Source organism: Toxoplasma gondii, chromosome XI, assembly GCF_000006565.2.
Source record: "Toxoplasma gondii ME49 chromosome XI, whole genome shotgun sequence".
Taxonomy (NCBI): Eukaryota; Apicomplexa; class Conoidasida; order Eucoccidiorida; family Sarcocystidae; genus Toxoplasma; species Toxoplasma gondii.
The window spans coordinates 3,541,571-3,557,555 of NC_031479.1; the positions used below are offsets into that span (position 1 = coordinate 3,541,571).

The window sequence follows — 15,985 nt, forward strand, 5'->3', positions numbered from 1 at the left end:
ATTGCTGGCGACCTGCAAGCCGACGTCGTAAACGTACCTCTACACTTGTCCCTGTTGTCAACGCACTAGAGTTTCTCGCCCTGTTCAGAATTTCGACGGCTCCAGTGCGTATCGCGGATTCCATCTCCCTTGCCGCTTCGATGCGCCTCAAAGCCAGCGCACTCAAGACGAGCCCATGAGGGGCAGTCGGCCTTCCCAGTCGGTTATCTCCTTCCGAACTCCCGCCGTAGTCGGGGAGGGACAGCCATGTGTTGGCCAGGCTCCCGCTGCTGCTGCGGTCACGCTGCCATCCGAGAACCCCCACGAGTGAGGAAGTGGACCGGCGTTGGTCCCTCGCCTCGTCACCCAGAGTGACATTCGAAGCTCGATCGCGGCTGCTCCATACCTCATAGTCGCGAACGTTGCTTGTGTAGTTCCCTAAAGTAGTCGCCGCTGGGTGGCCCCCATCGATGTCAAAAAACGAGGTCCAGAGGTTTTTCGACGCCCATGCGTCTTTCGACTCGAGCCGGTTCTGGCAGACGCTCCCGAGAGGCGAGGAGACACTCTGGGGGGTGAGTTCTGGGGACGAGTCGCTGCAGGTCAGCGACCCATACAGTTCCGGATCGCTCGCTCCGTCGTCATAGGATGAGCCGCGGAGCTCGATGGATTCTTCAGAGCCCACAGAGCGGGCACGAAGTCCAACCCGGCGACGTCTGGGAAGTGCGCCTACGGTTTGGAGTTTGTCGCCGAAACTCCCGATGCCATGCTCCTCAGGCGCCGGCGTCTGTTCATGCCTGAGAGTGGCGAAACGCAGGCGTCGCGCAAACCTCCCGGACCTGGCGTTGCGTTGCCGGCCCGACAGTGGGGACCACCCATATCTGGTCAGGACCCCGTCTCGCTGCCGCTCGCCGTTAACCTCTGAAGGCCCGATCTCCAACGGCTCGTCCCCCATCTCCCTGAACGCGGGAGAACCGGACAGTGGCTCCGGCCTGGTGCGCCGATCACGTGGCCACAGTGGGCTGCCTGAGGGCCACCCTCGGTGCCAGGCACGGTCATCAGAGGAGTCGTGGCGCCCCCATGATGACACCGCGGATGCGAAACGACGCGTGTTGCTCGACCCCGAAATGTCCCTCTCTACGGCTCCTTCAAGACTCTGGAATCGCGTGAGACGTCCCGAAATACCGACCGATCTCTGCCAACCGGTATAGGGCTCGCTGTCGCGCCTGCCGTCGCTCATGACCTCCCGTTCGTTGTTCGTTGGCCGGCAGTCGTCTCCGTCATAGTCCACTCCTTGCAGGTACTGACAGACCGCTTCAGCCTGAACCGTTTGGCGCTGAAGCGCCTCTTCCAGGAACTTAAGTGGAAGCAAAAGGAGAGGCTCGACCTCGAAGTCCGCCTCCCAGCTCATCATCGACGCGTCGGAGTCTGCACCCGACAACGGACTCCATCCGCCGAAATCGCAGCCAGCTTCTTCACTCTTTTTCCGACCATCGTCGTCGCAAGACCTTCGAGGCGCGTCCGTACCGAAGTGACCCTCTCTCTTACCCGCCTGTCTCTCTCCTTTGGCGCCTGTGCCAGAAAAGGTCGTGCTGACACCCCAGGAAAGACGGTGACTCAGCACAGGGCTTTCTCCTGTGAGACTTCCACCGTGGTCGGCCACCATGGGGTCTTCCTTCTCCCCTCGTCTTCCCATCGGAGACACACGGACCGAACGTCCACTCCTCCCCTGGTTTTCAGTGCGGCGCAGTTCGCTAGCGACAAATGCGCGGGGAAGGAGCCACGAGAGAGGCAGATTAAGCAGGCCCCCATTTGCCTCCAGAACCAGCGGGCCGGCGGCTCTGGCGCCGCTACCCTCTTCTTTCGGGCTCGCCGGAGACGGTCGGAACGCTGGGGAAGAGCACGAACAAGAGGAAAGGCGTCTTGTTTCTTCTGCAGAAGACAGGCAATCCCCCAAAACTCCAGAACCTCCTGAAGTAGACAATCGCGCTGAGGCCCTCTCGGGCTCTGCGGGAGATATCGTTTTCACCGTCGGCTCATATTGACACTGGGGAGGGGCCTTCACCTGTTCTGCCACTCCCCACTGGTCACCCGTTCCTTTCCCTACCGAAACGGTATTGGCGCAATCACTCTCCACGTTGTCCTGAGATGCGAATGAAGGCGGGTGCTTTAGGATAGACCTTGCAGCAGCGTTGTGTTCAGCCCCTTCCATATGGCCTCCGTGATGTGTGTCACCGCGCTCTGGAATCATGGACAGAGTGTCGTTGGAGTGGAGTGACCGGCCCACAATAGCAGTGGTGCTGAACGCGTGGCGTGCGACGTTTCGTCCCTTCTTTCCATCTGGAGACACCCCACTGGGTTGGGGTTCGAACAGTCCTGTACAGCGTCCTTGTGTCTGGCCTCGTTCTAAACTCGAGCATGCAACGCCTGCAGTGCCGGCGCTTCCCCGGTCGCTGGCCGACACCGAAAAAACTTCACATCCGACTCCTTCGGCCGTAGACTCATGAGTGTCTGGCTTCATCCCAGATGAGTGCATGAGCCGTGGTCGGGCGCCTGACTCCGGCTCTCTGGTGGTGATGCGGCGTCCCGACGCGGGGTGAAGAGGAGACAGAGGAACGTTTGCCGACTTTGGAAGGCTTCCAGGTCGCTGGCCACAGGGTGGCGTGCTAGGTAATCTTCGCAGCGATACAGGAGAAGATGGACGGGGATTCTCTGGGGCCGCGCTCACGGTTGTCTCTTGCCGCAAAAGGAACTGACGCCCCGAAGACCTCGACCGACCATCTGAACTCGGGGGAAGAGCGATATCAGGGACTGCTTGGTTTGATGAGGACGGTGAGAGTCCGTCGTTGCAAAACGCCTGATTATTGTTGGAACTCTTCCCAGGGTTCTTTGGATGAGGTCCCAGGGACCTGGCGGTTGCGGCAGCTACACGCGCCACATGCGGATGCGGCAGAATCTGGTCGAAGCAAGGAGGACACAAAAAGGCAGCAAGTAACACACGGACGGAACGGCGATACGCATGTGCCATTTCGAAATCACACAGGCCAATACGTCAACGGCCCGCGGCAGCATGCCGAGGAAAAACGACGCCACGAGGAACCAAGCTCATGCGCGAGTTGACCCTCTTGCTCGGACGCTACTGTAAAACCAGGATCTTCTGTAAACGCTGCGTAATACACCTTTTGACCGCATCTACTCGGACTCAGACGCAAGAGACTCGCGAAGGCATTGGTCGGTGAGAACGGGACACGGGTGCAGATAGACATGAAGACCGAGAACCTGCAAGATTTACCAGACACACAAAGCACTGCATACGAAGGGGCGCGCGGCCTCTCCAATCGACAGAGCACCAGCTGTTATCCAGATCCACTTGCAGGGGAACCGCCGGGTCAAGGGCAGTCGGATTGTCGATTTTCGAGTCCGAATATGGTCAAGTGGAAACTTGACACACCTTTCACACGAAGCCTTGTCTGGTGACTTACGAGCAGGGGAACAGTCGAATGGTTTCGCACGCATACCATCGACGACAAGTGGAGGTGGAAGGTCTGGAGGTGCGGGAGGAAGACGGTTCGTACGAGAACCCGCAGACGAGAAGTGACAACCTTGGGCAGGCGCCGGCGAGAGCTACGGCCCACGAGTCCCCGAGAGCGCCTCGACATGTCCTCGCTCCGCGCGTGTCGAAGGGCACTTGTGGGGCTCTTTACCCTGCTGGCTTCCCTCCCGTCAACGCATGCAGGGAGCTCATCAGATGACAACCGCGACCTGGCCGCGCCGAGCATGGCCTTCGCTTCTCGCCGTTCTTCTCGCCGTTCGCCGGCCACGCCGTTCTTGTCGTCCGAGCCTTGTGCGGTGGCTGCTCGGCACCGCCTCGAGACTGAGGACTGGGGATCCGTTTGCGCAGTGCTGAGGTGCCCCAAAGTCTCCGAGTGTACGTCTTCGCTGTCTCCGGTCTCCCTATCGCTCTCCGGCGCGCTGGTGTCACTAGCGGGATGAGACGAAGACCCGGGACTCACCTCAGGAAGCGAGATAGGTAAGTAGCGGACGTCGACATGCGACGAATTGAGAACGAACTCGTCCAACTCGAAGGTTAGGCCGAGTACTTGCATGCGAACAGAAATCGGAAGAGCATGCCCATCGTCGTCGTGTGGGAGAATGAGGCTTTCGCCGGGCCCCACACCTTTCCACTCGAGAGCCCACATCCCTTGCGTAGCTTCTCGGCTGTGGTCTCTCGGCGTCCACTTACGACTGAGAGCTGGGACCAAGGGCGAGGCGAACAAAGAGGCTGAGCTATCGTTTCTCTCAGGCGCTTCCCCTGTCGCGGCGCCGGCCCGATCGTAAGTTCGCTGTTGAGGTTCGTCAGCCTCCAACTGGATGCGGCCTTCGTTGTCTATGACATGAGTGGAGAAATTCTCGTTCTCGTCCAGGTGACAGCGAGGCCCGTCGGACGGTCCCCCAGTGACTCCTTGAGGATCTTCCCTATTTCCGACAGACCAGCGCTGGGATACGCTCGTCACTGCGGATCGGCAGAGCAGCAGGTCAGACGAGACAGAAGGACTGTCTTCATCCACGCTTTCTTCGTCTTCCAAAACAGCCTCCAAGCAGCGGTGTCCAGATTCCGGCAGAGCCCGGGAAGCAAGATATCCGATCGCCTGGTCGGGGGGCGAGGTCGTGGAGCAACGGCGCTGGTCCTCGCTCCCCTCTGCCTGCTCCTTGAGGCTCGAAGCTTGGGGGCCCCGAGAGAACGGCAACGCGGGACTCGCTGGCGGTGTCACACCGTGGTCTGCAGACCTCCACGTGAGAATCCGCACAAATAGAGGCTGGCCTGTCAGGTTCCACAGCCGCGGGACGGCCTCGTTGCTCCGGTCCGTCTCTTCGGTGTGTGCCAGGGCTCCCACCACAGGCGCGGCGTCGTCACCAACGGCGAGACAGCCGAACGCGCCATGAGGCGCAAGTTGTGGGGCTTCATGTGCAGGCTCCACGGAGGTGTCTGGTTTGCGTCTCAGGCTCCAAGGATCGTCCAGGCTGGCTTCGTGGCAATGTACCCACGATCGCTCTTCGCCGCTCTCTTGCTGCCTTCGGTCGAGCTGGGAGACGCTCGCTTTCGCCTCGTTGGCCGCACACGCACAGCCACCGGGCCTGGTCTCTGTATCTTCGAGAGACGGTCTCCCCATAGGCTGGTGGGCGACGCCACTTGGAATCTTACCTTCGGAGGCCCCGGCTTGCCAGGGCCTCTGAGGCCCGCTTGCGTCTGTCTCGGCCCCCTCTCCTGCGACGGTACGGAGAGCGGATGCAGGAGAGACCAGGCGTTTCGGCTGATCTTTCACAGGAACGTTTGCGGGGAGGGCGGACAACAGAGGGTGGCGCGAAGGCACTTGCAGGGTCAGCTGCTTCGTCTGGAAGGCATTGAGGAAGACATTGCTCACGAGGAAGGATGGTCCGTAGCTAGCTGCACCTTGCATCGTGCGTAAGGCCGGAGCTGTGCTCAGAGACGGCAACGGCGGGTCCAAATGTGGGAAGCAAGCACTGGGGGGCACCCACTCGGCAATCGCGCTCGAATGACACTTTTCCACCAGCATAGAGGGACTCCATGGCCTGTCGTCGCCGACGGAGATTTCCGGTTCCAAAGCCGTGATTCCGTGTCGCCGGCAGAGTGCTGCCTCCACGCGTTTCTTCCCTTCAACTACTGCATCAGCCGTCTCCACGAAGGCATCCATGACTAGTGGCGCCACTGTCACATTTAGCCACGTGAAGCGAGCGACCAAGCAGACTTCCGGCTCGTTTTCTGCTCCCTCAGCATTCGCGTTGCCCACCGCGTCTCGCCGCCCTCGCCTCTGTCCTGGCGGCCCTGACCCTGCGCGCTGACGACCGATGTCTCCCTCGTGAAACGCTGCCTCTGCCGCCTTACCGGCGGCGATTACCGCACTCGGGCTCGTATTCAGAATACGATGCGACTGCTCGCTCTCGCGCGCCCGCAATTTCGACTGCCATTTCCTGCGGTGCGCTGTCGATCTCTTCCCTTGCCTGCGCGCCCCAATGGTGTCCCCGAATCTCACCACATGGGCTCCTAAGGGTCGGCTTGTCGTCATTACCTCTTTCCCGGCTGGTCCATCGTCGTTCCATGCATTGTGCATCATTGTTGGTGCCGCGGAGTCAGTTTCGCGAACCTTGCACGCAGGTTCAGTTCTCGCTTTCTCAGTGTCCGCAGCAGGCGTGGAGGCGAACACTTCATCTGATCCAAGCACCTGAGGGCGGCTAACGCTGTGGACAGCGGTGGCGGAAAAGACCTTGGCCGGACCCTTACGCGGCCACGTATCATCCCGGGGCTGTTGGCCCCTTCCGAAAGCTTCCTCTTCCCGTAGAAACGGGGGCTGCCTCCGAAGGCTCTCGTGGTTCTCGCTTAGCCACTGCTTCTCCCATCCACATAGTTCTCCTATTTGCCCACTTCTCGGACAGCGGGGAAAAGGCACCACAGGGACACTGTAGCCAGGCACCACTGCGTCCGTCCATCCTAACACAGCGTCGTCGACGAGCACGGGTCGCTGTACTGGAGCAACGAGAGGAGCACGAAGGGATCTGTCTCCCAAGCCGCACGGACCAGGCGCACCGGGTGCTAGGGGATCCGCTGGATGTGGAAAGCCGTGGGTAAATGGGGACGTTTGGAGAGGCAGAAACGCCAACGTAGATGTCTGAAACTGTGAAGGCGTACAGGCGGTACCCATCCACGGCAAAGGGCCGCCCAGGTAGGGACGAGCTTGCGGGTTAGCTGGACGTACACGGGCGAGAGATGGAAGCTGACGGAACGGCAACGCAAACACAACATTGGGGTGAAGAGGCTCACCGTCAGGACATAAGCCCACCTTGCCTCAATGACATTCGTGTACTACCTTGACATTTGCACTCCAGCGAGGTCCACTTCGCATGCCTATCTAAGCTGTCAGACGGCACGAAGCTACGTCGGCCACCAGCCAGAGAGAGGGCCCTTTGCTCACTGGAGACGGTTCCGAACCTAACCAGTCTTGACACGACTCAGCTGTATTCTGCCTTCACAAAAAGACGCCTACAGACACACACAGAGAGGGATCTGCAGCAACGGCCCGACCGCGACAAACTGAGGTAGGCGGAAACGACACTCGAGAGGTCACTAACATGCGCATAAAAGTACGTAGGCTCAGAGATGACTGGAGCGACCGATCGCTGGGAGAAATGACTGGCCATCTACATCCGCATGCACTGGAGTAGATTTCAAACCTGGTGTGTCGAGGAGCAGACAAACCCGGAAATCCCTTCTACCTTCCTGTCAGGCGTGCCATCAGAGATACACTTTTTTCTCTCTGGATCCCTGTCTCCGTATCAAAGCTTACATGGCGGAACGAGATATCCCACTTCCAAGGCTCCACGACGCTTTCCTCTGCTGTCATCGATCGGTGGATTACATCGACAGAGACGAGAAGGCAAAGCCGGCTTGTGATGTAGGGCCTCATCCTGCGCATGGCCTCTGCATCTTTCACGGCGTTCAGATCTTCATCACCAGATGTCGAAAGGCTCCGCTCACAAGTGGTGTCCAGGCGTTCTGCGCCGGGGTCTCTGAGCCGCATGTTGCCCCGGGTGTCTCTCGCGATATTTCCGCCACTCTCTGCGTCGCATGTTACCCTGTTTCGTCTCCGACGTGTGGCGGAACGTGAACTGAACGCCGCCGACGAGGCGACGCTCGCTGCCCCAGAGACCCTCGACCTACGTCCCACTCTTTCTCGCCGTTCGCTTTCGCTCTCTCTACGACTCAGTCCCAGAATGTCTTTGAAAGCGATTGGACGAACGCTGTCTTCTGCACTGGACGCAGCCGAACCTTCGTCGCGACCTCGAGTCTCGTCCCCTGTCGAGCCCCGTTGCCTGCCGCTGTCAGGGAGTTCGTATCGGCGCTGTACAGCCAGCTTTTCCGAGCTCTTCCTTCGAGACAGCAAGGACACACCCCGCGATTTGTGTGTGCGTGATCCCGGCGCCCCGAAAGAGGCGGCAGCGGTGAGGCTTCCGAGCAGGTTCCGGCGCTTCCTCCGGCTGCTCCCGTTCACGTGCCAGTCTGCGTCTGCACGGGAGCAACGGGCCTTGTCGCCCGCGATTTTCCCAGGATCCGATCTGAACCAAACTCGGCGCCTTTGTCCAGCTACGCCCGAGCTCTTGCCTCGAAAGCTCCTTCCAAATGCGCGAGCTGTCACTCTTCTCAAGACGACGGCAGAGTCTGTGCGCGACCGACCCAGAGGGCCGACGGGAGCCGCTCGGCCGAAGCCGAGGATCCTAAGCGTTTTCCGTCTGGTGGGCGGCCCAGACGATATATCGACCAATTCATCATTCGACGCGATTCGTCCAGAGCTTTCATCACTCTTTGACTTCTGACTCGACCCTGAGGAGTCGAAGCTGCTGCGGCTTTCGCAGGGACTATCGGGATGCACGACGATCCGAACAACTCGTTGGGCACCACCCTCGTTGTCCTCAGACAAACTGTCGGCAGACGCTTCTGCTTGGCCTTTCGACACCGAGAGCCGCCGGTGCCGGCCTCCTTGCCGGCTCCATCGCTTGAGGCCCCGGGACCCCAGAAACGGGTCGCCACATAAACCGCCGGACACAGCAAACGACTCCGATCTCGTAGCGCAGCTAGCTCTTCGCAGGGGCCGCGCCGGCGGCGGGCTGGAGGTGCCTGGCTCACGGAGTGACTCGTCTTGCATCGAGAGGCCGACAGGGGGAATCGCACAGGGCGCCAACACCGACGACGCAGTTACACACTCCTGCTCTCTCATCCCTACACCACCACCCATTCTGAAGGCAGAAGGAAACCAACGTCAGAACGTGAACGTGGGAACCATCATTGAGAAACTAGATCAGAGAAGCCGGAGGAGACCAGCGGAAAGGCGATTAACGGTTTCCAGGAAAATGCACACGGACACAAAAACACGAGTGAAGTGCACGAGAGCGCTATGTTTTTGTTTCGATGCTCAAGGGAGAGCCCTGAATTGGATACTCAGGGACTTGTGCTCGCCAGCAGCGTGTAGCAACCCGGGGTCTTCCCTTGGTGGGGTGTACCCTTTCCATGCAATTTAAAGTTATAGCAGAACAGCAGTGTTCACGCTCCTGGAGTGCATGTCCAGGACTACCTGCTGTACAAATGCAATAATATTCACTTTGGTCGTCTCCTTCCTCATGTTAGTCTGGACGAAATACAATAATATTCACTTTGGTCGTCTCCTTCCTCATGTTAGTCTGGACGAAATACAATAATATTCACTTTGGTCGTCTCCTTCCTCATGTTAGTCTGGACGAAATACACGCACCAGATTCGTGTTGGCCTGGCACCTGTTTAGTAGCTGAACGTTTTTTACAGATTACAATGAGCGTACTAAAACGCGTCTTAAGCCCTCGGCTCGTCGCGTAACAAAACTACATCACGATGTTAGATCGTCCACCGCATTTGTCTCGCTGTTTTTGCTCACCTCCCCCAAGTACCATTTTCATGCCTGCTACCTTGTTGACCACCGACTGCCGGGTCCATTTCCCGCCTCCGTATCTACGGATTTTTCTATACGAACTTCGTTCGTTTTCTCTCCTCGTTCCTTTCTCCCACCCCTGTTGCGTTTCCTCCATCCCGATTTCTTTCTTCTGGATTGCCTTTATGTTCCTCAATATCTTTGTGTCTCTTCTGCTCATGTCCACCTTTGGCGGTCTGTTCAAACCCGTCTCCGGATCTCGTCTGCCGCCTTTCATGCTCGCATCCTCCCTGCCCGCTGATCCCGGGATGCACGCGCCCTGCTAGCCTTTCCGTTTCGTTTTCAAGCGTGTATTTGCGAGTTCTCAATCGATTTTAATCAGCGTGTGATTGCGCGGGGTTCCGTGGGAGCTCTGGTTTGAGGTTGCGAGGAAATGAACTCTTACCTTTTCGCCAGAGTTCCGTTAACGTCTTCAATGGTCACTCGGATCGAAATTATCCGGACTCGAATGCACTCCATCCTCAAATGCACTTCGACAGTATTCGCCACTCCGCCTAACACCCCCCAGAGAACGTCCAACACAGCGAGACACTCTTGTCTTCCGTCTTCGCCTTCTCTGTTGTGTTTCTTATGCATCAGATCCTGTGGCTTTTCCCGGCACTGTGTCGGACATAACTCTTCCTCGTTTCGTTTGGCAGTGCGTCGCGATCTTTCCCAAGTTTCGCTGTGGCGGACAGGACGCAGACTGCCTTCTTGCCGCGATGCAGCGACGCGCCCGTTGATTGCAGTGTCCTCGGAATCACACCCATAGTTTCCCTCTGTGAGTCGCCCGCTCGAGCTCCTCTCTCGTCCGTTACTCAGTCGCTTCCTCTGCCTCTCTCGCAGCTCGCCTGAACCCCGCTGCAGCCTGCATGCCCCAGCTGTGTCTCTCATTGTCGCCTGCCAGCCATCGACACCTTTACGCGCCCGCCGCAGACTCGGGTCGCAGAACGTCGACGCGCCTCCTTGCGCACCCTTTCTGTACCGTCTCTCGCCCCCACCTCCAGCGCTGATACAATGGCTGCGATCGTAATTAACACCGCCCGCGAGGCTTTCAGGCAGTCCACTTCCGTCTCGCTCTTTCGCGTCGCCGTCTGACGAGTCTGTCGCGACTCGAACGCGTCCGTCCGGTCCTCGGCTGGCCCCGCCTGCCGCAACAGGCAGCACGGCGCCAATGTCTCCTTTTGCCTCTAGCCGAATCGGCCTTGGTTTGTCAAGCCGCCTCTTATCAACGCCGTGGATGTCGGAGGACGCTCTTCCAGTTCCCGTTGGAAGCGGCGGCAGCGAGTGCGACCTGTTTCGCTTCCCGGTGAGACTCGCGGGAAGGAAGGCGGACGATGCACATTGCAGTCGCGAAGGGCGCTTTGTTCTCAATTCTTCTCCTGATGCTTGAGCGCCCTCCCGAGGCGACGCGGAGGCGCTGCGGACGCATTCACCTGTACCAGTTTCCGTTCGCCACAACTCGTGGGGGAGGCAGGAGAACCTCTTGTTTGGTCGCGTCTTCTCGCCCGGTGCGGGGGCCACCGGCGGCAGTCTGATGCAGCTGCGATCCTTCAGTTTTACCACCGAGGGCGATAGACTCAGGCGAATTGACCGTCGGCTTGCCTCGGCTCTACTGACGCGTCTTGCCCGCTGGATAGGCTTCTCCGCGCCGAGGGAAGCCACGGATATGTCCGTCTCGCTGTCGCGTCTGGTGGCCGCATCTGCGTGCATCGCCAAGATCGCGTTCTGCAGCTCATGGGACGACTTGGACCGCTTCAGACGAATGGGCAGAGACAGCGCACTCTGCAGGAGAGCCTGCGCAGCTCGCCGCCTAGGTGGGTTTCGAGCGGCAGCGGATAAGAAGGGAGACAAGGGCGGCTGCGACGCGCCGCCGCTCTCCGGGTGTCCTCGGTGATGCACGAGGGACGTCGGTACCGACGACGCACAGTGAGGAAGGAACCACGTAGCTCTCTCCCCAGTGCGCCGCGAGTCCGGCTCCCCAAATGAGGAGTCGGACGCCGTGGCTGTGTCTGTCAAAGAGTCGCACTCTTGCGTTCTGCGTTGCTGGCAAAGGGCGGCCGAGGCCGAAGACGGCGACACTATAGAAACCGACTCCGGCGGGCTGGGGTTTCCAGAGCCATGCGAGCACGTGGACACGGAAGCAGAGTCCGAGCAGGAGTCCTCCGTTGACGAACAGAGCATGGCTGTATTTTCCATTGTCTCGCAGTCTTTTAGGCTCTCGAGGGGGCGACTCGCATGCTCGAGAAATCCCATGAGAAGAACCAAAAGAACCGACAGATGGGCGACCTCGTCGCCTGAAACCGACACCTGCAAGAAACATCGGAATCCACGGAAAGTACTCCGATCGGTTGCCAAAACCTATCCTCTGAAAAAAACCATTTTGCTAATAAAAACATGTCGGCGCTCAGGCGATCCGCACCGCTGCGTTCATGTCTTTATCCCTTTGTCTCCGGCGCGTTTGTGGGCTCCTCAGGGTGTCTTCCTCGCGCTCTTATGCAGTGACCCGCCACACGCCGCCCGCGGTTCCAAACGAGAACTTTCCATGTAAACGAAAACATTGTGCCGCAGGGCCTCAATCTGCGCCAGTTGCAAATGCATGCGCAGCAGCTACCTCGCATTGCCCTAATGCTTTCATTAGCTCTGAACAAACAAGAGCCGCACCCTGAACGGCTCAAGAAACGCAAGATCTACGTCTACCATATGTGTCGTCTTGACGCTGCTTCGTTATCACTCGTTCATTGTTTCTGCAGTAACTCGAGGCCTGTCAGCCCTAAATGAATCTCTGTGTACAACGCGAGAGAGTCCGCCAGCACATCCACGCTCTTTCTCGGATCCCTCTTGGTTGAGGGAGTGTTTGACGCCCCCTTAGTGTCTTTTTCCGTGCATATCGTCTATGGTCAGCGCGCCTTACCGATACGGGATCGACGTCGACTTCTACGCGGAGGGTCACATGTCCCGCATTGCCGCTCTCGCCCGGCGGCCACGTTCTCCTTCTCTGTCCTTCGATGGGCTCATCAGCCATTCTCCTTTCCACTTTTTCTCCACTTTTAGGCGACTGCCAGGCCTGTCTCCCATGTGGAGAAGCAGGCGCGGCCCACGCGTCTCTCTGCGCCACCGCTGCGTCTGCTCCTGACACTGAAACGGCACTGTAAAGCGCTTCTTCGGCTACCTGTGCGGCGGTTCCACCGGTGTCGTCGCCGTCGGTCCACTCGTCGAGTGCGTCTCTTTGTCCACCTCGAGCAACGTCAATCGCCACCATGTGTGTACCTTCCGCCGTGACCAGGCCCGGTTCTCTACGGGATTCTGCCAATTCCTCGCCGATCACGGATGCTTCTCTCAGTTCCACTCTTCTGCTGCCCTGGTCCACCGGACGCGACGGACGCTGCCTTGGCTCCTGGGCGCCAGAGAAGCCCGACACATCTGCGTCGGCTGCTGAAGGAGCCTGTTTGTCGTTTGTCGCCTGTTCGGCCCCGCCGGCCGTTCGAGGCGGCGAACACGGCGGTCCGGGCAGGTTCTGCATCTTCTGCGTGGACACGAGCGAACTTCTGTGTGCGTTGGCCTCTTCGGTAGTGGCTAGCGGGCTTTCTGTCACGAGCTGCATCTTGTTGCGCCTGTACCTGACATCCGACGATCCGGGCAACGCTGACTGTGCTGAGGAATCAGGGGGAGAAGCCCATTCGCAGGGCCCTCGCACAGGGACCTCCAGCCTCTCATTTTGAAGGAGTCGCGCGCCCACGCGGATTGCGAAACTGTCCACAAGGACCCGGCGCGCTGCCGTCTTCAACCAGGAAAAGTCATGGAGTTCACTCGTGTAGCAAAGGAGAAGCCCTGCCACCTCGGGTCGCCTTGTCAGTGACGGACTCTCATTCAAATGAAGACTCTGCTGGCCACAGAGCGAGAAGATGGAGTCCCGAGTCCGTGGTCTGCGCCTACTTCGGTGTGCCAGCTTCTTCTGTGTCTTAGCTTCTCGACTAACCACAGAAGAGGTCGACACAGCCGCCAGTTCATCAGCTGCTGTCTTCTCGCCACGGAGGCCTCGCCTCTCGCGCGCGTGTGCTGCATCCGAGCGTGGCCACCCCCCATCTGCGGACCTCTGCCTGACGCCTGTAGCGGAAGATGTTTCTCTTCCGCGCTTCCACCCATGGGACGAGGAAGTCTTGTCAGCTAACGGAACAGCCGCCTGCGGTCGCCTTCGGCCGCCTCGGGTGCCCGTATTCCCCGCTTGGTGCGTTGGCTCTCGGCGTGGAAGCCTCGAACATCGACTGGCCACAGGCCCCCGGTCCGGCGAGGGAAACGGGACGGATACTGGTTCGCTCGGCACGAGAGACCTCGAAGGGAACGAGGCAGCCGACCGACCCGGAGGAGACAGGAACGCGACACTCGCATGCACCAGGGAGACGCGCAAGGCCTGATGCTTTGTTCTCTCATTGTCTGTTCCTTCCGCTTCACTGGTGTCAGTACAGATGCTTTCGCCTACCTCGCAGGCACCTGGCATACTCTTCAGGGTTCTTTGACAATCATCTTGTCCCTTTCCTGGTCTTGATTGCTCGCCATCCCTTCTAGGGCCACCCTGAGCCTCTGGATATGTCAGCGACGCGACTTGCTTGGACACTCTTCGGCAGCACAAGGACAGAGTGTTGAGGCTCGGCTCCTCACCCTTCTCCACCTTTTCGCTGGTTCCACAGCTTTGTTGGAAGGACGCATGCAAGCCAAACGCGACCACCAACGAAGGCGACGCGAGCGTCCCCCGTTTTGGCCTGGGAAACCCAGAGGCCTGAAAGCAACTCGCCTCTGGCCCGCTTCTCCCGCCGAGAAGCCGGGGTCTTCGACTTGAATTCGCTAACGCGTGCCAAGCCATCAGACTCTCAGGAACGGGGCGCGTCACGCCTTCCTTCCGACTCCTCGACCTCCTGAGGAGTCCTACACGGCCAGCTCTAGCATCCTGGGCGCACCACAGAGAAAGCGAGTCCCCATGCCCTGCTTCCTGTAGATGAGCAGACGCTCCGTCGCTGCGCCTCTCCTTTACGTCTTTCAGATCTCCCCCCGGTTGGAAAACCTGGGGAGACCCGTGCTTCGACTGTGCAAGGTGGAGGAATGCTTGACGTAAAGGAGGGCGCTGAGCAGCTGCTTCTGCAAAGGCACGACGCAAGACGAGCTCCCCGTCTCCGCATTTCGCTGGCAGAGCCTGTGTTTCAAGGTGCCCTTTTCCGGACCCAGGTGCAGGCCCCGGCGCCTCGTGCTTGTCCAGAAGCCCGCTGCGGCTTCTGCTTCCGTCGACGCTGTCCCTACCTGTCTCCTCGTCCTCACCACGCCGTTGGTCGCTGCCCTGCCGGCCAGTAGAGAGAGGAAACGTCGTTCCCCCAGTCGAGGCCATGACTCGGCGCCTGTGCGATTTGAATGCAGACGAGCACGCGTGTTTGCGCTGGGTCGCAGAGCGGCGAGAAACGGAGTCTTGAGAGCGGCCACGTACACGGGCGCCGCGAGTCTCTCCGCGGCCGACACTCTCCCCTCTTCTACGCGCATGCGGCCACAACCGGGCAGACGCCGAGAGACTCCTGGAGTGGCGAGCACGAGGCCGCTCACCAGGCTCGGACGAAGAAGGAGAAAAAAAGCCTCCTCGACGTTTTTCAAAGGGAAGCGCCCACGTCCAGGCTTGCGGTGGCGACGGCGTGCAGCCCGCAACTCGAGGCCGGAGTACACACACACCTCGAGACTCACCGGGCCACACGCTAGGAGGCGACAGCGCGGGGTAGCCCGAGGATGCCAAACAAGGGAAAACGCACTCAACGTGCAGGAGCGACATCTGGACAGTCGTCGCTCTCCAGATCGAGGTGAGACCCTCCGTTGCCGGCGTCAGTTCCCCCTCGCCTTGGGGCCCGGTTACAGTTCCTCTCGGGGCGCTGGCGGGGAGACACATAACTGGGTCCGGCAGCCAAGCCGCCGCCAACGGAGGGGAAGGTCCGAAGGTCGTTTTCAGATCCCCAGGCCCCCCATGGCGGGTCGGCGTTTCGCTGAATCTCGTCTCGGTGTCAGCGTCGATGTGCGGGTGAATCGGCGAGTTCGTGGTGCACCCTCGGTGCTTCATCGATAGGCCTGCGGAGGTCCTCTCGCCGGGGCGGAGGCCGCCTGCCGACCGCTGCGAAGGCGAGCCCGAGAGCAGATCTAAACGAGGACGGGTGCCAGGGCAACTGCCGGCAGCAACTGAGGAAGGTGGCGAGACACCAGGCGGCGTCGAGGAGCCTTTTCGCGGACGTGGCACTCGAGTTTGATGCGGGGGCGACGCCACATGTGGATCGCACACAAGATCTGAGGGGGACCCTGGAATAGGTGGGGCCAATGAGGGACGTAAATAAGCGCTTGGAGAGGACGGCTGGGCGGGCGGTGGAGTAGGACTCATCACCTCCTCAACGCAAGCAAGTAGGCGTCGACTGCAGTCTGAACATACGGAAATGACGCATAAATCTGAACTACCACAATCCAGAAACACGGATGCC

At 59.6% G+C, this 15,985-nt stretch overlaps 1 protein-coding gene across 1 annotated transcript in view; it reads right to left on the reverse strand.

Moving 5' to 3' along the window:
- The window catches only part of TGME49_313630 (hypothetical protein), a gene marked incomplete at both ends in the record, with an annotated part of 46,187 nt that overhangs the window by 14,177 nt on the left and 16,025 nt on the right, over window positions 1-15,985 (reverse strand). Inside the window, 5 exons of the mRNA XM_018782781.1 lie at window positions 38-2,932; window positions 3,459-6,767; window positions 7,338-8,784; window positions 9,895-11,798; window positions 12,403-15,926. Coding sequence (XP_018635412.1) covers window positions 38-2,932; window positions 3,459-6,767; window positions 7,338-8,784; window positions 9,895-11,798; window positions 12,403-15,926 — 13,079 coding nt within the window. The remainder of the gene's footprint in view (window positions 1-37; window positions 2,933-3,458; window positions 6,768-7,337; window positions 8,785-9,894; window positions 11,799-12,402; window positions 15,927-15,985) is intronic.